Source organism: Pimephales promelas, chromosome 16, assembly GCF_988280905.1.
Source record: "Pimephales promelas chromosome 16, fPimPro1.hap1.1, whole genome shotgun sequence".
NCBI lineage: Eukaryota > Metazoa > Chordata > Actinopteri > Cypriniformes > Leuciscidae > Pimephales > Pimephales promelas.
In genome coordinates this window covers 13,634,961-13,659,017 of record NC_142784.1, presented here as the reverse complement: position 1 = coordinate 13,659,017, position 24,057 = coordinate 13,634,961, and the positions used below count along the sequence as shown (strand labels likewise).

Here is a 24,057-nt window from a genome sequence, read left to right as displayed (position 1 = left end):
TATGTATTGTATATATTTTGTTATCTTTTTTTTATATATATATTATGTTATATTTTATTTTGTTAAATAATAATATAAATAAATAATTATATTATTTAGATAGTGTAAAATGAGTGTTATTAGTAGTATTATATACATATTTTATTCTATATAATTTATATAATCTAAGTTATGATATATTATATACATATATGATTTACTCATCTAGCAATATCATTTTTAAATATTATTTCATATAAATTATATTATACAAATTATACAGCTTAAAATATGTATAATAACACATATTGTACTATGCTAAGAATAATTGTAAACTGACTTGGATAACAACATTTCATAATTCCATAATTATGTGAGTATAGTACAATATTATTATACATATTTTAAGCTATATAATTTGTATAATGTAATTTATATGAAATAATATTTAAAAATGATATTGCTAGATAAGTAAATCATATATATATATATATATAAATATATAATATCATAACTTAGATTATATAAATTATATAGAATAAAATATGTATATAATACTACTAATAACACTCATAATAATAATTTATATTAAAAATAATATTTAAAAATGATATTTTCAAAAATGTATCATTATATCATTTTTAATATATTTTATATAATATATATTTATATAATATATAAAAATATAATTTTTATATATTATTTTCATATAAATTACATTGTAATTGCAAACTGACTCAGATAGCAACATTTCATAATTATTTGAGTATTCAGTATACAAAAAATCTTCTTACCATACATTTATTGTAATAATATCAATGTATTAATAATAATAATATAATATTCTTGTATAATTGTATAATTTGTATAATTAATTGTATTATTATTATTATTTACACTGACTCAAATACCAAAATGTAATAATTCCATAATTATTTAAATATTATGTACAGTATATGTGTGAATGTGTGTGACACTTTTGGGGGTATTATCAAAAACGTAAAAAAATTTACATAGAATCTGAAATTATTTTCTGAAAGAAACGATATAATATTTTAAATCAAATAAACATCATATTTTCGTGGGAATGAGTTTGTAGAAACTATTTTGAATTTGATTTCTTTCAAAAGAGACATCACTTCTCTGAGACATTATCCTCACAGTCGTGTTCATCTCTCCCTCCCCACTCTCGCCGTGCCTCTCAGACGGGATGCCCAGTTCCCAGGCTGATAAGACGGGCACCATGCTTTCAGACGGGGCCATTTACAGCAGCATTGACTTCACCACCAAAGGTGGATTCGGCAGCCCAAGCCCCGCCTCCCAGGCCACGCCATACGCCACGACCCAGATCCTCCATTCCAACAGCATTCACGAGCTGGCCGTCGATCTGCCCGAAGCCCAGTGGAAGACCTCCCTGCAGGCCAAGCAAGAAATGGCCAGCCTGGGCTACTCACTGCCAGACAAGAACTCCTGCAACAACAGTGAGTCGGGCTGAAGGGCCAGGGGGTGTGTGTGTATGTGTGTCTGTGTGATACTTCATGTGAGCTTGTTTTTTACATCCAAAATCTTTTGAAACAAAGCCAATTGCTCTATTTCTGGATATTGCCTGAGGTTTGTATCAGTGTTAATTTGACCAACATTGCATTAATGTTGCATTTTTTTGACATTCAGGAACAAGACGAATGCGTATCATTGGCCCATAACTAAATCCATGACCCTTGTATGTGTTTCCGAACCAACCGGACTGCATATTATTTAAATTGTCTTTGGGATTTAAACATCATTATCCAACATTTATTCTATTTTGAAAAGCTTTTAGACCAAATGCACTCTGAAATGTAAATAATATATATATATATATATATATATATATATATATATATATATATATATATATATATATATATATATATATAATGTAAAAGTATACTATCCATATTAATGAACTCATTTGCCCTAGTTGAACAGAATGATGAATTGTATCCGTTCCTTAAACGCAATTAAAAACCATTTGCGCTTTCATTTGGACTAAAACGTAAGACTAAAAAAATGACTGTAAATCACACATATAAATGATTCCATGAACTGGTTAACTTGCCAACAAATAGAATTAATTCCAGGAAAATTAGCACTAATGTATGTTGTGAACATCTAAATGAGACAGTTTCCCAAGAAACTAGACAAATTGAGAGCTTTTAAAGCGATTAGGCTCTGTTCCAAAATCAAGTGAGCTGCCTTGCTGCCTGCTACCTACTGTATGTAGACAGCATCTTAACTGATGCTAAAGATGCCTCACTTAATATTGTCATATTATAATGGACACTAACTGTGATTAATTGCTATTAATCAATTTAATAGCACTATATATTATATTACATTATTATATAATTACAATTTATTTAAAATTATGAGGTAAAATGATAGCTTCAAGTGATCCTGTTGATCATTTGATCCCTACATGGGCAGCTCACTCGATTTGGGAACGGAGCGAAACGTGTCCAAATCGGGTACTAAGTCTAAGCATTGTTAAATTAGTAAGAACAGGCGTTCGAAACAGGAGTTGTGTGTGAAATCAGTGCTTTGCCCGTTGCTCTAACTGCACGCCCTTGCATGCGCTTGTGCCATCTTGCCCTCCACCTGATGCCACTTTTTTGCCCTTCGCCTCCACTAGCACTCCTTTTCATTCCTGACTACCGATTGGCTGACGGATTGTCTAATAGAATGCCACACAACCAATCGCAGGATTTCAGCACCACCAGCTCCCACAACAGCTCAGATCGGAGCAACAGTCTGTCAGGTTGGTATTTCACTGGTCCCGGGTCAGCAGCCCACCCGCATCTTTCCTTCAGTCTTCCCCTCTCCCCTTTCACCTCCACTAACCGTGGTGCACACACCATGACCCCTGCTGTGTAGTCTGGTTTGTGTAATAATTGTGTTCCTCATAGCAGTCATCTCTACTGGATCGACATTCACCGTGTGGATGTACTGTAAGGCCTCGTTTACACTGCATGGTTCAAGTGACCCAAATACGATTTTTTCCTCTCATGTGGCACAAATCGGATATGACCGGTGAACGTGTAAGCAGGGAAAGAATCAGATCAGAGTCAGGCTTTACTCATATGTGGTAATAAATCGGATATTAATACGTGAATTTGCGTCTGCTATGTTAGCAGACAAAACGGATATTCCCCAGTAAATGCGAGTTGTACGTTATTAAAAAAGTGTGCGATTATAGGCGCGATGGAAGACAAAAGATACACACAATGGAGCAATGCAGGGTTGTTAAAGCAGCATTATGTTACCTTTGAAATTTTGCTCTCGGGTCCCCCTACAGTTGGGAAACAGTATTGTCTTCTACTGCTGTCGTAAAATCTGTCATGGTTACACTAGGGAATACACGCGTGCCCTCACATCTTGGGCAGACTCCAGCGTTGCATGTGAAATGTCTTCATCCCAGGTACATTGGCATATATTTCAGCATGTCTTATGAATATAGTTTAATGGGCTTTATTTTTTCAAACGTCAAAAGATCGCGTAGCTCACGTTTACAAGCCAGCGTCTTTATAGTAACGTTAGCCTATTGGCTACTGTTTTACATGATGGATATGCTAATTCAATTCAATGTTTGTTGGTAGATAATAGTCATGTCGTCAATATTATAATATCAAGCTACCATAGTATAGATGAATCTGCCAATTTAAAAAAAAATCGATTTGTTTTATAGCCTGAGGTGACACTTTCACCAGAAAAATAAATAACAAACATGACTATCAGCCTGCAGACATGGATAGTTACCAGTTCCTGACCGATTATTTTGTTCGTCTAATCGTGTATTATTTACTTAGCCCCTACCAAACTCAGTATCAGTATACTTTCCCGTCTCGAGCTGGCGCGAGCTGCCCACCCCGACTCTACGGGGATGCTTGAGTGTGTTGAGCGCCCTCAAAAGAAAGCAATCCAGTCTACATTGGATGCGGCGAGGGGCGAAGCTACACAACACATTACCAACAGTAAACTGATCACGTTGAACTCTTCACATTAGCTTGGCGGGGGGAAGATTGATGCACCGGACCGGAGTTATGACAACATACAGAAGAAAAATTGCTCATTGGGCTCTCGCGTTGGAAAAGTGGGGGAAGTGATGTATGCCGTAAAACGGTCGAATTTTGTAGTTATTTTATGTTCGGGTTCCTACCCGCTCCCCGAAGTTACAGAGTGCCAGTAAAAGCGATACAGACACTGTCAGGCTATGGTAGACCTGCCATTCAATCTATTTTAAGTCGATGTACCATCTCAAGGGTTTTGGAAAAATATTATAAAAGTTGAAAAAGTTGCATAGTGCTGCTTTAATGTTAGATATTTCACGAGATATGGGGAGGCACGGTTTTAAGCGCTCGTGGCTTCTCTTTTTTTCTCTGTCGTACGAGACAAATGTTTTGATGACTTTTTTTCAAAATATTGTGGAAAGAAAAAACACTGGATAATTTTATTCACATCTGCATCCTTTGCATTTTGTGGTGTTTTACTCAATTTTCCGGGTCAGGACGTCTACATTTGGTAGTTTCAGCAGTGTATAGTGCAAATGCAAAAATAGGATACGGGTCTTTAAGAGATGATGTAAGCGGGTCATCAAAAAAAAAATCAGGATATAGTCAGAAAATCGGATTTGGGCATCAAGATCTGTAGTGTATGTGCAGCCTAAAAGTCCTGTTTATCTTTAAAAAAAAATATGACAATTTATGTTAACCAGCAGGTATTAGTTAAATATGGTGGATACTGTTGCGATATTAGGTGGACCTTTCCATAATAACAGTTTGAGTCTATAAATTCATTCTTTAAAAAGTAATCTACACCGCGTCTACATCTGATGACAAAAGCCTATTATAATCAGTGATGCTGTCTGATTTCACCGATAGTTTGTTTATGGATGTAAAAAAAATGTCGACAGAATGTAAAGTACTTGCTCTGGCCATTGTTTTGAATGATTTTGTTTTTTTGTTTTGCTTGTTGTCTGTTGTCTTGGTACAAGTGGGATGTGTTGTTTGGTCAGTGTGGTGTTTGTCCTGACACTCCTCCATTGTGATTGGACAGCTGGGTAAAAAGTGACTACGTTTTACTCAAAGTTATAAAAAAAAAAAAGACACTCTCCGGCTGTCGGGCAACCAGAAAAAAAACGGCGAGCTTGTGTGAAATAGACGCTTAGCGCCTTATCACACTACTGCCGAATTAAAACACACAGCGCTCCCATTGAAAACCAATTGAAAAAAAAAAAAAAAAAAAACTAAGAAATGCTTTGGTGGACACACTGCCTTAAGGTTTGATGAATTTAGCATAGAGTTTCTGGTCTTCTGCAATTGTGCATGACATGATCCACCCAATTCTTACAATCTGCCTATCTTTGACATGTTGCAAAATTCCAGCAAAGCATCTTTTGACATTGTCATTAACCTTGTGTTAGCAATGCCAATGGGTTTATGATATAAGCATAGGTCAGTTTTGCCATTGGTAAACGAAGCCACTCAGAAATGCCCATCCACGCACTCTTGAGAGGGTTGATTTGAACGAATTCCTCCGGTTAATGGTTACAAGCTACAATAAAATTCATGTACTGAAAATTACAATGTCATTTATAGGACACAGATACGGTCCCCATCTTCTCGTCTCGTTGTCCATGTGGCTCTCTTTCTCCTCTCTAATCAAGTTTCATGCCAGTGTTTTAACTGTGCCGTAACCGCCTCAGACATTCGATGGGAAGCTCTCCAAGCATCTGGCTCAAGTGTTTCACGGACTACAATTAGGACTACAAGGGTAGATTCAGGTCAAACATCTCAAGCTCTTCAGGCCAGGATTGTTTGGAAGATAGAGATCATGACCAAATCTAATCAATCTGTTCTCGTTTAACCTTTTCGTAGCATTTTGAGGCTTCTCTATGATTAACATGAAAACGGTTGTCGTATTGCATTATTCATTATTCATCATTCTGGCAATTTATGCAGATCATGCTTTTGGAACATACATTTCATTAGGAAAATCTGTAATATTGTGAAATAATTGAATTAGAATTTTCAAAAGCAAAAAGAAATTTCAGCATCATTACTCCAGTCTTAAGTGTCACATGATCCTTCAGAAATCATTCACATATGATGATTTACTACTTACATTTCTTCTTATTATTATCAGTGTTGGAAACAGTTGTGCTGCTAAATGTAAAAAGAAATAAAGAAATAAAGAAATAAAATATACAGTATAAATTATATATAAGAAAGCATATATATATATATATAATATAAAATTGACCCCAAACTTCTGAACGTCAGTGTACAAGTTCAAGATTATAATTATGTTAAGACGGTTTTGGGAAAAGAGAAGTAGGAAAAAAAGCAAGGGTCACATTTGCATTTCCAGAGATTGCGCTTGATTGTTTCCCAGCAAACATATGCACTTCATTTATTTGCTGCGGGTCATTTTGGCATACTATACTAAACAATTTGGGATACTACGCCAATCTGAAATATTTGGACTTTTCAATATTGATCCCAGTGAAATGCCATGCATATTTTCCACACAGATCCTGTGAACCTTTTCAGTGCTTGAGTTTCATTTTATATCACTTCTGCATCTGATATCATTATATATCAAATATGAAATAAATCATTAAAAGGATAACTTGCTTTATTTCAGCATTATGCAATTCTGTTATTCCAATATAAATTACTTGTGTTGGGTCAACTTAATTTATTAAGTTGCTTGAGCAGCTTGAATTAATAGTGTCATCCCAACTAATTTGCAATGTTTTAGACAGACTAATATGATTCAGTTATTTTAATTCATATATCCATTCGTCCAATGCATCCAATAGTTTATTTGAGTGTCACACTACTCAATTTTTTAGATTCTAGCCAACTATTAACTACCAGTAGCACTTTTTAGCATCTTAAATGATAAGATTTACATGCTTCATCGGCCAAGGCATTTGCTGTGAGTTTTGGTGAATCAGGCCCCGTTTACACGAGAACGATTCCGGGTGAAAACGTAAAAATATTTTATCGAATGTGCCTTTCGTTTACCCGGCAACGGCGTTTTGGGGGTTTCTTAAAAAACACAAAAAAGTACAAGAGTCTTTTCAGCAATTGTACAAAATATTCTCAGATATTGGTGTCGTTGTGTGGCAGCGCTTCACATTGCCACCTAGCTGTCTGGAGTGCATACTACAATACATACTACGAACTTCACACCATGTGCACGTAGATTTTCCCCCATAAGGCTTCTCTAAACGCAAAATAAAAAGTGTTAATGCAACACCACTGTTGCGTTGTCTCTTCAGATCGTTTCCGTGTAAACATAGCGTCAGTCTTCAGCCTAACGAAATGCTCCACTCTTCTTCACAATGCTAACCTACTGTAATTTAAATGGTACTAATAATTTCAATAAAATTAAACAATAAACACAACTACGCACCATCAATTCATCCCCTCTTCTCATTTTCTTAAAAACACATAAAATTACACTTAATTTCAACATTTATATTTATATTTCAACATATGCAAAGCATGCTGGGAACTAACAAGCACCCCCAGTTTCAGTTAATGTAAGACAAATCATTTATATAATCCAACAGTAAACTTAAATTTTACATACATTTAAGTAGATTGAACACAATCAAATTAAGTTTGGACAAAATGTATAGCAATTGAGCTCATTTTAATCAAGCAATTTGAACAAGCAGCAAAAATCAAATACATTTCACCCATATTCACTGCTGTTTTGTGTGTGTTTTGAGAGCCAAAATTCACCTCCTTCCTTTGTGAAAAACGGTCTTGTCGTAATCAAAAACGCATGCGTTTCCCTGTAATAAAAAAGCCATAAAGTCTTTGTACTGCCCCATTAAATGCAAATTATTTTCGAATACTGTTATTACTCCAATTTCCCACCATAGCATACAATTAGATCATAATCCGTTATACAAGATAGGACATATCTGAGTTGAGCAATCTCTCATTGATGTGTTAAAGGTGTTTAATCTCCAGGTATGAATTACAGCCAAGTTCCGTCGCCTCTGATCCGGCCTGATTCGGCCTAGTTCAGAAAGCCACCTCATGATTTGACAGTCGGGTCACTGTCCCCACACGGGACCCTTCCTCTCTGTTTTCCTCACATTTCTTACATTAGTAATTTCAGGAGCTGCCCCGACTCCTCAGCAGAGACTCGTTTACATTATTGATGCCCTCTACTCAACTAACAGAGAAGAAAGAAAGGAGGAGAGAGAGAGAGAGAGAGAGGAACTGAGGGAGTGATTGAGTAATCACGCCATCTCTCCATTTATTGTCCGATGCCACGCGTCACCCAGAGGAACGATTAGGAAACCCAATTACTTTCCCCCACTCCAGCCACTTCTGCCTCTTCTGCCTCTAGCCTGTTGTTATTTTTTATTACTAGCATGCTTTATTCATCTTCGTTTGACACTTCCATCCCTCCGCAAGACTCCTAATGCTTCCCGCTCTCCCTCGCCCGCCGGAACAATAGCGCACCGTCAGCGAGAAGTTCCGGCGAAGAGAACGCTCTCTAATAGGCCGACTGCCGAGAGTATCATAAACGTCAGCCTCCGTATGACAAATCTGCCCTAAACTGTGCATAGCTACAGTACTCATCTTATAGCGTACTCCTTCTTTCTCACTCGTTTTTGCTTTTCTTAAAGGGACAGTGCACCCTGAAATTAACGTTTTTGAAAAAACTAATTCCGAACCCGTATGACTTTCTTCAGTTCAACACACAATTTTTTTAAAGCATGTTCTTCTTTCCTATAGGACTGCACAATAAATGTGAGCCAAAGCTTTCAAGCTTAAGAAAGGTTCTAAACTTTGAGGAACACACATTTTTTTCTCTCATTTAAGTATTATTTACGTTTATTTCTGTTTAAGTTTTTCATCAATTAATTTGATTAATTTCAATCGTAATCTTTTTTTTTTTGACACCATTTTTTGAAGTGGATCAACTAATAAGCAATTGGTTTAGCCATTTGCCAGTTCACAGCCAGTTCACAAAATGCGGTCTGAACTGGGTTTTGTGAACTGACTAGACCAACTGTTTGAAAAGATTTAAAAGAATGATTCTCATTGTTAAAGGAGTAGTTCACTTTAAAAAAAAAAAAAAAACTTTTGCTGATAATTAACTCACCCCCATGTCATCCAAGATGTCCATGTCTTTCTTTCTTCAGTTGAAAATAAATTAAGGTTTTTGATGAAAACATTCCAGGATTTTCTCCATATAATGGACTTCATTGGGAACCAAACGGTTCAAGGTCCAAATGAGAGTTTAAGTGCAGCTTCAAAGGGCTTTAAAGGACACCAGATGAATAAGGGACTTATCTAGCGAAATGATCGGTCATTTCGAAAATAAATCAAAAAGTTTAAGTTTTATAAGCATAAACGCTCAACTTGCTCTGTTCTGTGATCTCTCCTGTTCAAACTCGTTCATCAAAATGAACAAATCTTTTTTCGAGTCATGACTCGAAGGGTCCTAAATATTCATTGTCTGGTGTCGTTTAAAGCCCTTTGAAGCTGCACTTAAACTCTCATTTGGACCTTGAACTGTTTGGTTCCCAGTGAAGCCCATTAAATGGAGAAAATCCTGGAATGTTTTCATCAAAAACCTTCATTTCTTTTCGATTGAAGAAAGAAAGACATACATTTACATAAATGTTTGGCAGCATTCACAGTCATGGACAGCAAGTAACTAAACATATTGTTTGATTGGTCATTTGAGATGTGTGAAACTCCTCCTTTGTTAGTCAAGTTCTAGTTTCACCTGACTTGTCAATTGCTGTAATACATTTATCAAATGTTCTATGAGATTCATATATGAAGAGTTCAGATGCAAAAGCCTCTAAGTGCCATTTGAAATTTTCTTCTAGAATGATCATTTTTATCAAGCTTCTATATTTAAGTTCAGTGATTTCACTTAAATGGCAATGATAATTACCTATTAATTGTTATTTAAGTGAAATTACTGAACTTAAATATACAAGTTTGATAAAAAATCATCATTAAAGAAGAAAATTTCAAATGGCATTTAGAGGCTTTTGCATCTGAACTCTTCATATGGTATTCATGATATTATGTTCTTGACTAATTTTGACAATTAGACTATTGTGCATGTGATGACTTATACAATGAAATGACGCTGACACATTTTGGAGCGAACAACCATTAGACCGAGAATCAACAATCAGTTTAGATCAACAAGATGTATTCACTTGGAAATTGTGCTGAATGTAGGCAATTTGATGAAATGAATGAGAAATTCAATTATGTTGTGAACAATTGCCATGTGGTTTGGAGGTTTGTTTCAAGAAATGAGCCAAACCAATGGAGAAAAACTGTAATCTCAGTAAACTCAAATTTGGGAAAGACTAATCCTAAAGTACTATAAAATCGTAAAGTACCATTCATAGGGACTACTTTTATTTTGCTTTTGCATCTGACACCCTCGGTGCTTAATTCAACTTATTGACCTCAATTCTTCAAATGTATTTATGTTCCACCGAAGAAGGAAAGTCATATGGTTTTGGAACAACATGATAATTTTTTCAATAGGTGGAATATTCCTTTTGGATCCAGGTCTTTTCTTAGCCATTGAATGTGATTCAACATGGCTTTTATAAAGAGTTTTTTAGTCTTAATGTATAGCCCTGTCAAAGTCTTGGCATCATATTAAATTACATGATGTTTGAAGCCACAGGGTTGCTTGAATCGGAACATTTCGAGACGGCAGGAACGATTAGAGGCCATTGGCAGACAGAGGAAGATGATGACAGATAGGATCCCATCAAGTACAAGTGCTGCCAGTGAAGTCTCCCCCTCCTCATTTGCATTTGGCCGTGTGTCTGACTCCATCAGCCTCAGCTATTTTATGCCTGGCTTGAAACACGGGAGGATCTGGCAACACGTGCCAAAGCACTGGTCACGTCGAGTTTGCCAGCGGCGGCATTAATAATTTACAGTAATGAATCCTGCCGCCTCTGCTTGTACTCTACGGAGGACACGCAGAATCAGATACATCACTTCCTCGTCCCAAATGTCTTCATCTGGCATTGATGGCCGTTACATTTAGATGGTTTTGTTAATTAGATTGTGACAGAAGGGTGATTAATTACTATCCTATGTACTAGTTCTTGGGCAAGTTTGTCATTTGCCAAATCTTTTGTCCGGTGAGATTGTGTGTGCGTCATATTCAAGTTCAACAGCCTTTTTTTCTTTCCATCTTTCACACATTTCAGTGGTTTATTTTCTTAGCAGAAATAAAATGAATTTGAGTTGCAAACAAAAATATTCCAGAAAGTTACATGAATGGCAGTTGTGTTAAAAAGGAGGTCAAAGGTTTTTTTCAGTAATTACTTTTTGTGTCTTTAAGACATTGACATGCTGTAAACTGTCACCACGCAGCCTTGAGATTGCTTTTTAGGGCTTTGTTGGTTCAGAACATTTTAAAAGAAGTTGTGCGAAGGGGAGTTGTATATGCTAAAGTACAAGCAATTGCATTTGGCATTGGCATTGCAACAGCCTTCACTTAGTATAGAGAATTTCAAGCACATATTATGTGGGGAATAAGTGTTTTTTTTTTTTTTTTAGGGTGAAAGCATGGAAATTGCCAAATCTCACTTGACACCGTTCTGTGTACAAGCTCTAACTAGTATCTCCAACATTTTGCTGTTGTAGGTGGGAAAGGTGGAAAGAAGAAGAAGACCAAAGCAAATGCCAAGCCCTCCAAGATGAATGGCTCCAACTGGGCAAACGTTCCACTGCCTCCCCCTCCTATCCACCCTCTTCCAGGCACGGAGATGGACCACTACGCCTCAGAGCACCATGATGGAGGAGGGTAGGGTCCTGAGTCACTCATTCAGCTCTACTTAGTAGTATTAGTGACAATCCACACTGCAAATTCAATGGTCACATCTATAATATCTAGAGATGATGATCCGTGTAATTAAGCATTTCCCCCATCAATTTTAAAATAAAAAACGGCCATGATGTGCACAGGAAACTGTTCAAAGTCTCATTCTTGCTAGCTAATACCATCTATAAATCCACTAATGGTATTTATGTATTCCTCAGAGAGTTAATCAAGCTGCAAGCACTAAGTTATTAATTTGTTGTCCATTATAAATAGATGGAATGTTTTTTGCCACCTGAGTGATAATCTTAAAACCTTGTTTGACAAACTGTTCACGCTCAGCAACTTTTAATATACTTTCGCCACTGACGACACTCCACTCTAGTCTGACATCAGCGTCAGCCCATCTGTACAGTTAAAAGAAAACATGAAGGTGGTGATACAAATTAAATATCCTTCTTGAGAGGTGCGCTTGCCTTTCAACCCTGTTAATTTCCATCTCGGAGAGTCATCCAGCTTAATAGGCTCTCTGGCAAATGAGTAGTCTTCTACGCTGTAAATCTCGCCACTGTCTTTAATGGCTTCAGATTAAAACTGTTATGTCCTACGGGATGTGCACTGACAAATTCCTCTAATGAATGTTGGCTTTATGACATGTATTATTTCAGCATGTCTAAGCACAGTTCTGGGAAATAAAAAGCAAAGTTGTTCTGCTTGATCAGCCTGTATTCAAGAACAAGTAAAGCTCTGAAAATCCCTTTTAGATTTTTTTTTTTGCATTTAACATAATATTTACAGCGTTAACACTATGCTGTTAAACCTAAGTTGACTAGTGTTGACTAGACTGACATTAAAAAAAAAGAAAAGAAAAAGCCATGCCTAACCAGCAACTGGCAGTGGGGTGCCACAGGGACTCGTCTGCGGTCCATTTTCATTTTGTTTCTGTCTTTTGTTCCAGGTATGATAGTGATGGTTGGGGCCCGCCATTGCCAGTGCAGACATACCTCCATCAGGGTTTAGAGGATGAGCTGGAGGAAGAAGAAGAGCGGGTGCCCACTCCTCCCATAAGGGGCGTGGCCTCCTCCCCTGCAGCAGTTTCCTTTGGCAAACAGTCCACAGCCACACTGAGCCCATCCCCACGTGAAGAAATACAGCCCATGCTCCAAGCCCACCTAGATGAGCTAACCCGCGCTTACCAGTTGGACATGGCTAAACAGGCTTGGTAAGATCTGAGTTAAAGGTGAATTGTTTTACCGCTAGAGCAGAGATTATAGATGCCGAAATCAGGATCCGGTGGCTTTTTTTTTAATGTTATTATTATTATTATGTTTTTTTGTTTTGAAATGTATAGTATTAGTGAATCTATTTTTTTTTTTTTGCACTAGAAATCTGATTTAAAAAAATGTACATAACTAGCACCACACCCCATTTTGTTACACCGCATTTGTTCATAGTTTTCAATAAAAGCAAGATGAATAAAAGCATTAATTGAAAAAAAATGTGAATGCAGCTGAATTAAAAATGAGAACAATTCAGTCGTCCACCCCAGACTGTGTAAAGCATTCTTATAAAGCCCCCATGCTAAACCCATGCTTCAACCTGTCTTTCCAAGAGAAATCGACTTCCGCTTATTACAGTCGGCACTGTAAGGGAATGGCCTCCACTTGTCAGGAGGAAGATGTCACGTTACCGCCATAATGAGTATGTTGCTCATAGTGCGTTTTTGACGACTGAGAAGAACCCATAATTATATACGAATCCTGGCACAGACCGCATCAAAGCAGAAGCACTGCACAAACACACGAGATCCACATATATTGTATATATATAGATAGACACACAGTGGGGCTGTCATCGAAGCTAGCTGTCTAGTAGGTGACAGCCACTGCAAAGACATGCCTGTGGTGGTTGCCATTGTATCCTCTTCAAGCTGCAATTAGTAGGTCATTGTGTTAGCATGCAAACCATGGCACTGCTGAATTAGCCGAATTGTCCCAATTCATTGGAGAGATGACAAGGAATGTTCTAGGAAAACCACATTTCGCCTGACAGACAGCACACCCCACGCATTTCCCTTTTGTCTGGGCTTGTCGCTTATTGACACCTTTTGTCTCCAGCTGACAACCCTTGAAGCTATTGCTTGGTTATGCAAAAGAGCCACGGTATGTTCATGTTTGACATCTTTGGAATTCTCTGCAGGCACATGCAGGGTGGGCCTTACCCGCCCCAGGCCCCCGCGCCACCCGTGGGCTACATCTCCAGCACCCTAGTGTCCGACATCGAGACAGACCTCCCTGACGAAGACGACGATGAGGAGGAGGATGAAGGCTACGAGATGTCGCCGTCAATTAGGGGCATCGAACACACACCAGGCTCCAGCATGGACAACTTGGACAGCTCTGTTACGGGTAAGCGTACATTTTAGTGCACTTTGTAATTAACTTGTCGATTCTATGAACTTTTCCTGTGAAAGAACATGAAGAAGTGCTTTAAAACAAGCATAAAGCCCAGTTTGGTGCACAGTTAGATGTCCGGTGCAGATTGCGTTCTTTCACTGCATGTACTCTAAGCACTGCAGGGGTGGCCATTTCATTTGCTCATTATCCCATTCGTTGTCCTCATAATCTGGGATTTCTATCTCTCTTAAATCATTTCAGGGCTCAGTTTGAACCCAGCATGGAAGATAGAGAAAAAAAAATGGTTCTTTTTCTTTATTTATTAAAAAAGTTCATTAAAATGCAGTCAGAGACACCAAACGATATGATCTACTCGCATATCAAATTACAATTTAACAGAATGTGCATGTATAGATAAGACAATAAACCAGAGGTACTGATCTCTAATCTAAAAGCAGCATATATCAGTCCAGCGGGCACTTTGAGATTGTACTGCTGATATTTTTCATTGGAAGCGGTTGTGGTTTGTCCGCACGTGGTGGCTTGCTTGTTTGTACTAGCGTGGTAAAATACTATGTTTTGCTCTGCCTGTCATTGTCATGCTGTATTTATTTCCACAGCCACTCATCTGAAAATGGCCGCATTGAAATCCAGTTTGTTCAGGCATTTCGGGATAAACACTGATCACCATAATGAGGAGTGATTGACTCAAAGACTCAAAGGGGGTGTAAAGAAACTTAAGAAATTGAAACAAATGATTTTACTCAATCACAGCCCTCATTGCTTCCATTTTCCATGAAGATTTTGAATAAATCTCACGTTCAGGGGTCCATTTCCCCATTGAAGACAGGAAGCACCATTTCTATTTTACAACTTATTGAGAGGGTTTTATGGGCCGTCTGTCATAAGGGACACGTGAAGGGTATGACATTGCCTGGTTAGAAACTAAAAGCGCTCTGTTCTCTAATTTACCACAGGACTGAGGCAAAATGGGGCAGTGTTGCTCCTCTAATCAGGCTGAGACGTATACATTATTAATCTCTGGATGGATGGATGTATGTATGGATGGATGGATGGATGGATGGATGGATGCCCTTCCTAAAGAGATAAATAAAACAATTTGCTTTGGGCAGCTTAGTTAAGGAGGTATAAAGATCACTGGAACATATTTTTTTTCTTTATTGTGCTTGATTATTCATTGCATGCACAACCCTCGGCAGATCAGTGAGTTTGTGAAACAGTGAGGGTGTTTTATAGGAGTTGTAATGCGAGCAGTGAGCTCACTGTCCTGCTCCACTCCTCTCCCATAAACCCTTGCACGGACTGCAGATCGCGAGTTCACGTGTCCCAAGGCGGGCGTCTCCACCCACTCGTCAAGGGGAATGATTACGATGCTTAATGATATGCAGATGAGGGCTCGGGGCAGTGTAAATCAGCTTTAGTGGCAGCAGGGTGTTGGATGAGTTTTACAACTACATTTAGCTGAGCTGTGAATATTAACTGTGCATTATCGAAACGTTCTGACAGTCAAAAATAGCCTTTTTCGAATCCTCGTTCAAAAACCATGTCAGATTTGTATTTGTATTAGCTCCATATGTATAGCAGCTACAGTATCGTAGCTTCAAAACGTTTGACGTTTGTGACTGCCAACTCCAAATTAGCAGCAATTTGTGGGAAGTTCTCTTCATGGTACGCCACGCCGTATAAAAACATTTGGGTTTGCGAACTTGAATGTATTTTGGCCGGAGAGCGGTTATTGTTTTGCAGCTGCCAGCATTATTATATGGCGAAGAGTGAAAGCTTGGTATTTTCAGGGATCTGTTTTAGGTGGCTGGTTGTTAAAGGGGATGTCGTCGTCTCTGGAGGAGGCAGGAGGCGCTGAGGCGTACTGCAGGTATTCTGCAGGAGCCGTCTCTTCTGATGTGGAGCTCTGTACCTGCCGCTGTCTCTGCCAGCACATTCAATTCATTATATGCAGTCTTGCTTTGCTGAGAGACAGTCTCGAGGGACTCAACTTTTTTTTATTTTTTTTTTATTCTGCATCTTGTTATTTTCTCTTTTATACAAGAGAAACACAAAATGTATGTTGATGCTTTGAAAATCTTTGTTATATTTTTAGGTATTATAATATTTTTTTAGGGTTTTGTATGCTAGCGACAGTATTTACTTAGCAGTATAAATATAGTGTTATAGATTTTCAGTCATAATAATAACAATAAAATGCGTTAATGTAATTTCCACTGAAACAGGAAGCTAAAGCGGGAAGCTCCTCCACCTTTTCAAATAGCCAATAGCGTTTACTTTTCCTCACAGACTATAAGTCGTACTTGACGGCACCATGGATGCGAATCCGAGCACTGATGATACGATGGATTCAATAGTAGAGGTGGGAATAAATTCTAGCCATTTCGTTCTTAACCAACGTACAGTTGGAAAACCGAATAAAACTTGAGCGTTTGAGCAACCGAACACAAATCTTCAAAACATATTTCTCCGTGTCATGTCAACGGTCACTTTTGGTCAATTATAGCATAGGGGGGAGGGCGCTTTAGATTCAGAGCATTTGATTGGACAGAAGATGTGATGAGAAGCTAAAGTCAGCAGTGATGTCATCAAAATCCAGAAGTGAGAGATTGTAATTTTTGAATGTTTATTTGTCCTAAAGCGAATTTTGTCATTGTTTTGGAATACATCAGCTTATTTATAACCTTAAGGGTAACATATTCATACTAATTTATTTTCAGGGGGCCTTTAAAGAGGCATTTCTTTAAAACCCTTAAAGGAAAAACTAGATCATGTTTTGAAAGCACTACAGTGTTCTTTGTGTCACCAAGACCTAGGCAACAAATCTGTCACCGAGACCTAATTAGCTCAGTGTTGAATCTTAAGACATACTTGAAACTATAAAAAATATTACTCAGGCAACACCAGTAACCATTGTAACCCTCTTAACTTTACTCTCGGATCATTAAACAATAGTCGCGCCATCTCACATCATCTTCCCCGAGGATGTTTGTGCCGGGTTGCTATCAATCAAAAAAAATCCATGCCATAAATCTGACAAGTGCCAAAGAAGAGGAACAGCACGTAGCCATGTGGTTGCTTTGATCATGCTGCGTGTTTCTCTGTGAGATATCAGCTGCTTCACCTCAGGCCGCGTGCAGGTGCGTGCGTTCCTTCCCATCAGAGCAATCAAAAGGAAGTGAGGTCGTGATGTGTAGCCAAGTGGCTGGTGTGAGTTTATATGTAGGATGAAAGCAGGACAAGTTCCTTGAGAAAAAAAAAAATGCCAGAACAGCTCAGATCAGTAATCCCAAAAAAAAAAAAAAAAAAAAAAAAAAAAAAACTGTCTTCAGAAAATGCTTTGGTTAATGAATTACAGGTACTTTCCTGTTATCCGAACCCCACCATATACCATTTCGGAACTATAGTCATCCCTGATTGGTCTTAACCCCAGTGATGGGTAGGTTTAGGGGCGGGGTTAGGGGTAGGCCATCGTCCCTGATTGGTCTTATCCCCAGTGACGGGTAGGTTTAGGGGCGGCGTTAGGGGTAGGCCATTGTGGGGTCCGGATAACAGGAAAGTACCGAATTACGCATAGAATGTAACAGTAATTCACACCGGGACGAATTTACGTTTAACGCCTTGTGACTAAACAAAGGGCGCCAATGTGAGTGTGCACACCAACGTAAAAGCATCATTTTTTTAAAAAAAAACTCTTCGAGTTAGTTTTTTTAGTTTGACACACCGCGTCAAAAACTATCCGACCAATGAGATTGGCACTTTTGCTCGCGTGTTTGGAGCTTCTGAAGTGACAGTAAAACACAACTTGGGGGCGCTCAAACACAAGACGGTCTTGCTGAGCACACATAAATAACAGCAAAGAAGATCTAAGCCAAGTAGCGTCGCCGTCTACACTGCCAGGAAGAAATAAGACGAGGAAGATGCAAGGCAAGATGAATGTATAGATGCTGGTCTCGTTGGTATTACAACATAAAGAATTATATAACAAACGTGACAGCGACTACAAACATCTTGATAAAAGAGAACTGTTGTGGAGTGGTATTGCAGAGCAAATGGGCACCATCTAATATCAGGGAATGAATTTGCAATTCACAATTTGCTAGAATTTGCAATTTACAATGCAATTCGTTTGGGTGTGAACACACACACACACAAAAATAAATGTTGAAAAATGCTGGTGAATAACGTGCGACGATATTCATCCAGGTGTGTACGGCCCTTTAGTGTTTCCCTTTTTTTCTGTATTCTGTAAATCTACCCTACTCTACCCTACATCCATTTTGTTGTGGTTATTATTTTAATAACAGTGACTACCTAATAATTTTGAAGGTGGCTGACACATCTCTTGTCAAACATAACTTACCTGTGCTCATGTTTATTCAGATGAGAGGATAATCATTCCCAGCACACATCCGAAGCCTCATTGTACAGTATTATACTAATTATAAATGTTCCATTCGCCTTCATCAAGGCATCAATAACTTATTAGTGTGTAAATATTACTAAAGCATACAGTATATCCTGTCTCAGTGTATACATCCTGTTTTTCTGGAAAACAATAAACTAGAAAACCTGGTCAATCTAACGCCCATGCGGCCGCTCCCCTCCAGGCTCTATGGTGAACGGTTGGGGCTCGGCTTCGGAAGATGATGACAGAAACTTCTCCAGCAGGAGGTCTAGTGCCGGCAGCTCCTCTGACGGCTCACTCTTCACCCATTGCAGCTTTGCACGAGCCCTGGTGGCGGCCGCAGACAAGGCTGGTTACCGTCTGGACGGCACCAGCCTGAGCAAGAGAGGTCGGTTTGGAGGAAACAAAGGAATTCGAGACTGGAAGTCTGGTGTTTGTTGACTGCAAAATGGCTCAGTCTTAACAGAATGATGCTTCTTTTCTGCTTTCCGATTTTACGCCGGTGAACTCTTGCTTTTATCTGAAGGGTTTTTGAAAGTCGCATGGTGCAAATACTAACATCTTAATGGATTTGCTTGGTGGTTTTGGCGACGACTGTTTTCACTTAACAGGGTTTTGGTTCTATGATTTCAGTTTACACTGCGAGCGAATGAATTAACTGGGAACAACTCCAACACAATATGTCTTCAGATTCTTTTATGCTCTTCAGGTTTGACTTTGTGCCTCTTTCTGACTTTATAATAATCTTGATTGTTTAGGACTTCATCCACAGATATTCAAGAACCCACTTTCACAATCCTAAACCTTTTTTCCAACAGGCTGTGCAATAGAAATGAAATGTACTGATTGATTCTGCTGCTTCTGAATCGAACTAACAAGCTGTCCGCCCTACTTCTGAGCAACATGCCATGCTTTTCTCTTAAAATTCGTTTACCATCTCTAGCTTTTCGATAACATTACGGGCTAACCCTGGATCTTTCTTTGCTCACTGCAGATAAAGGTCTACACCATAGACCTCGTCCCGCTAGCCCGTTTTCCACAGATGGAAGTACGGTGGGCACACACAGCCTTGGTCACCAGCGGGCGCCAAGGCCCACCCGTAAACACAAAGGCCCTGGCACTGCCCCGCACCGCCGTGATGCCAGCGCTGATGGTGAACTTCAGTTTTAAATTAACAGATAATACCAAAAGCATGGTTTACACTACTGTAGATAACAGATCTGCATGCTTTATTGTATTAAAGGGATAGTTCACCCAAAAATGAAAACGATCCCATGATTTACTCACCCTCAAGCCATCCTATGTGTATATGACTAGCTTCTTTTAGACAAACACAGAGATATATTAAAAAATATCCTGGCTCTTCCAAGCTTTATACTGGTTATGAATGGAAGCCAATATTTTGAAGCCCAAAAAGTGTATGCATTCATCATAAAAGTTATCCCTATGACTCCAGGGGGTTAATAAAGGCCTTCTGGAGCTAAGCAATGAGTTTTCGTAAGAAAAAATCCATATTTATAACTTTATAAGCTAAAATGGCTAGTCGATAGTGAGTCGACTTGCGCCACAAGAGTAACCCCTGATGTGATGTATGACGAAAGATGTAGGAGTAGCGTCTAGACAACTTAGACACCTCTCATGGTTCAAACAAAATATATTTTTTTATCTACGATTGTGTTTGTCTGAAATAAGCAATACACCTGACCTAGGATGGCTTGAGGGTGATTAAATCATGGGATGATTTTCATCTTGGGGTGAACTATCCATTTAATGTAGTAGTTAACATTGGTTAAAGGAGACAGATAGGGTCATAAGCAAATGCATTTGACAATAGAAAATATCCAAGCCATTAAAATCATTTATCAAATAAAATGAAATCAATGTTACCCCTTTGAGCCAATTTATGTAGCAATAAAAGTCAAATTATGATAAATGCATAATACTATGGAAATGCTGTTCCTGCACTTTGAATTCACATGGACCTTCTTGCTTCTATCCCAGATCTGCCACCACCACCAGAGCCTCCACCCTGCCAGACAGCTCGCATCCAGGGGGCGAGGAACTTGCCCAACCCCTCTGACCGCAAAGCTTCCTCCTTGGAGAGGCAACCCATGATGGGCCTGGAGGAGATGAAGTGTTCCTTGGACCGGCAGGCCCGAACCTCACTGGAGCGCCACCGTCAAGCCCAGGACAGACTGGGATCCATAGAGAGAGGAGAGGAGAGCAGAAGAGGACAGAAAAATGGCCATGTTTCAGGTACAATGGATGGTTTTACCAGATGCCAGAGCTCTGTTGACAGTTTGGGGTCTTATATTGAGACATGAAGGAGAATCAGAGTTAGATTTTGGATGCTGGTTCCACTAGTTAGGCTAATTCAGCTCTAACCATGATTAAACGCATCCAAAGCAGCTAATCAATATCTTCAGGATTTCTTAGAACAGATAAGAGTGCAGGAAGGTGGCCCCCAATACACAGGATTGGACAACCCTTGGCTATGGCAACACCAAACTAGTGATGACCAATTTCAGCACCAATATTGCCTTAGTCAAACAGCAGGATCATTTTGGTCAACCAACTTCCAAGTATCCAAACTTGAGCAATCATGCTGTTCATCAGTTATTCCAATCCTGCTCCTGGATGGCTACGGTCCTGCAGAGTTGAGCTCCAACCCTAATTAGCACATCTGATCCCAAGGTCTTCATGATTACTTGAAACTTCTAGTCAGGTAGGTTGGAGCTAAACTCTTCAGGAAGTTGCCTAAGCCACTACCAAACTAGTGCTAACCAATTTAAGTCGTAAATTGATCCTCAGCACCAAGATTCCTTAGTCAACCAGCTTGTCCATTGAGACATTTTGGTCATCCAGCTTCCAGATTTTTAAAAGTTCACCAAACTATCTCTAACCAGCCTGGACCTTGTCTTCAGCAGATTTAATGGGCATCAGAAAATGTTTTTTTTTTAAACTTCCTTTTAAAATGGCACAAACATTTGTATGAAAGAACTGAACCTGATCTTACATGTCCACATGAGTTAAATCAGCCTGACACAGTAAACACGCTCTTAATTCAGCAGAGCAGGTCTGTAAAATATTATCTTGCTATTGTGGTCATCAGAGGCAGATGTTTGACAGCGCCAGCTGTGAACCCTTGGCATTCATTTACGGTCCCTGCTGTAAGGAGGCCAGGCTGGAGCAAACAGATTGCCTTGTCTCCCCCTCTTAGTGAGCTCTTCCATGGCCAACACTGGCCTTCTCCAGGAACCAGCAGACAGGAGGCACACTTAGCTGCACAGATGTACTCTAATCGTTCCAGCCCTCATTTTTCACTGTATACACACACGCTGCAGAGAAGCCGAGCTCCATCTGTGCCTGTCTGATCATTAGGATCCACCATTCTGGGTTTCCATCCCAAACGAAGCATAAAGAACTAGGCCTGGATCTGGCTTGACACAGAGGGGGATGTGGGTTGGGCAACCCGTCTGGTTTGGTCTCATATGTCTTCATTTTCATCTTAAACTTTGGTGAGGAGATATGTTTAGCCGGCTGAACGTATTGCTAATGAGTACAGTTCGGTCAAAGCTGGCAAGAGTTGGTCACCTCAGTATTAGTCAGAGAGAAACCAATCATGGATATTTTCAAGCCCCAAAAAATAAATGTATGGTTTGGATATTTTGTATGTTTTCAGAAGAGGCCATATTGCCATACAACAAACCGTCATTCCCATCCCCCGGGGGCCACAGCTCATCTGGGACGGCCTCCTCTAAAGGGTCAACGGGTCCTCGGAAAGGAGAAGGCACGAGGGGACAGCACCAGCGCTCCACCACAGAGCAGGGTGAAAACAGCTACATGGGGACCAACGCGCAGTACTCTGGAGAGTTATGTGAGTCTGAATAGGTTATTCTGGCACAACTTCAATATCAAAGGTGCACTTAAGTAGAAAGCACTAACAAGTGAACACGCAATATTTGCTGATTGGCCTTAAAGTGTGAAAAGGAGCCATTTAAAGTGATAGTTCTCTTTGAAATACATTTTTGGTATGTTTTAGCTTACCTCAAGGGCATCCAAGATGTAGGTGTGTTTGCTTCCGCAGTAGTTTAAATTTGGATATTTTTAGGTCAAACCGTTCGTGTCTGTCAGTCATATAATGCAGGTCTATGGTCACCACCTCAAAGACAAATTAAATATGATTTAATGACTCGTAAATGTAAGTACACATTGATGGACTAAGACACGGAATGATCGGTTTGTGTGAGAAAACAAACAGTATTTATATAGTTTTTACCTCTTGTAATCACTGCCATGTCCAAATGATCTGAGGAGGTGGGCGCTTCGGTCTGTGCAAGCGCCGAAAGTGATCTTTTAATTCAACGTCTGTTGATATATCGAAATCGTCTTCAATTGTGATTTCCTGTATGTCTAAATATGTTTAGATCTTCATAGTAAAAGGTAACACTTCCGAAATCTCTGTGTAAACAATGCGTGACGTACACGCACGAGAGATAACTTCCAGCGCTTGCGCAAACCAAAGCGCCCGCGCCCTCAGATCACTTGGACGTGATCACTTGGACAAGAGGTAAAAAACGATATAAATACTGTTAGTTTTCCCACACAAACCGCTCGTTTCGTATCTTAGGCCATCCATGTGTACTTACATTTACACATAAAAGTAATTATAAAGTTTGTGCAGGTTTTTTTTATTTCAGTTTCTTAAATTCGGACAGTGATTATGAAACTAAGGGGTACATCAATGTTTCATTAATTTTCCATTTTTCAAAACTGACACGCATGTTCACTTTCTATTGTTTACAGAGTGAGCCTTTTGGATGGAAACTGAAGAATGCCTTTATCTGTTCTGGAAATGCCTCACCTGCTTGGTGCAGTGAACTCGTGAAGCGTCAGAAGGAAGAATGGGGGGGGGGGAAGAAAAAAATATGAAAAGGACAAACTGTAAATGTGATGTAAAGATGGACATGCAACCCACAAGATCCGCAACATCCCTCACCTTCCCCCTTTAACTCTTCATTCACCGAAAAAGAAAACGTTAGGGGCGAAAAAAGAAAAAAAAAGAAAAACAACAGAAGGCCTGAGAACGGAGTCACCCAGCTTTGGTGAACTTGCGGAAAGGAAATCGAGTTTCCTGTAAATATATATTCTTGACATCGGAGATTGAAAATGACATTATTGTTATTGCATTGCTATGCAAGCCGAGTTCTGTTTCCGCGCTCTCCTCCCTCTTACGCTGTTGGTCGTTTGTATGATATGTGAATTGATGGGCTGTGGTGCCATAGAAATTATGTTGTCATCCATCATTTGTTAATACTTCTCATGAATTAATTGTTGTCATTATAATAATTATTATAATTA

At 39.1% G+C, this 24,057-nt stretch overlaps 1 protein-coding gene across 4 annotated transcripts in view; it reads left to right on the top strand.

Moving 5' to 3' along the window:
- Positions 1-23,608, top strand: part of robo2 (roundabout, axon guidance receptor, homolog 2 (Drosophila)) — a 485,230-nt gene extending 461,622 nt beyond the window's left edge. For 2 of the 4 annotated variants that reach the window (XM_039670873.2, XM_039670874.2), the window contains exons 22-30: positions 1,185-1,460; positions 2,651-2,776; positions 11,694-11,853; positions 12,827-13,090; positions 14,068-14,276; positions 19,691-19,849; positions 20,698-20,952; positions 22,379-22,573; positions 23,503-23,608. In XM_039670873.2, coding sequence (XP_039526807.2) covers positions 1,185-1,460; positions 2,651-2,776; positions 11,694-11,853; positions 12,827-13,090; positions 14,068-14,276; positions 19,691-19,849; positions 20,698-20,952; positions 22,379-22,573; positions 23,503-23,504 — 1,646 coding nt within the window. In that variant the 3' untranslated portion in view covers positions 23,505-23,608. Of the gene's footprint in view, positions 1-1,184; positions 1,461-2,650; positions 2,777-11,693; positions 11,854-12,826; positions 13,091-14,067; positions 14,277-18,898; positions 19,085-19,690; positions 19,850-20,697; positions 20,953-22,378; positions 22,588-23,502 lie in introns of those variants that run through there. The other 2 variants (XM_039670869.2, XM_089121019.1) reach the window with 2 other exon arrangements.
- Positions 23,609-24,057: the final 449 nt, after the last annotated feature.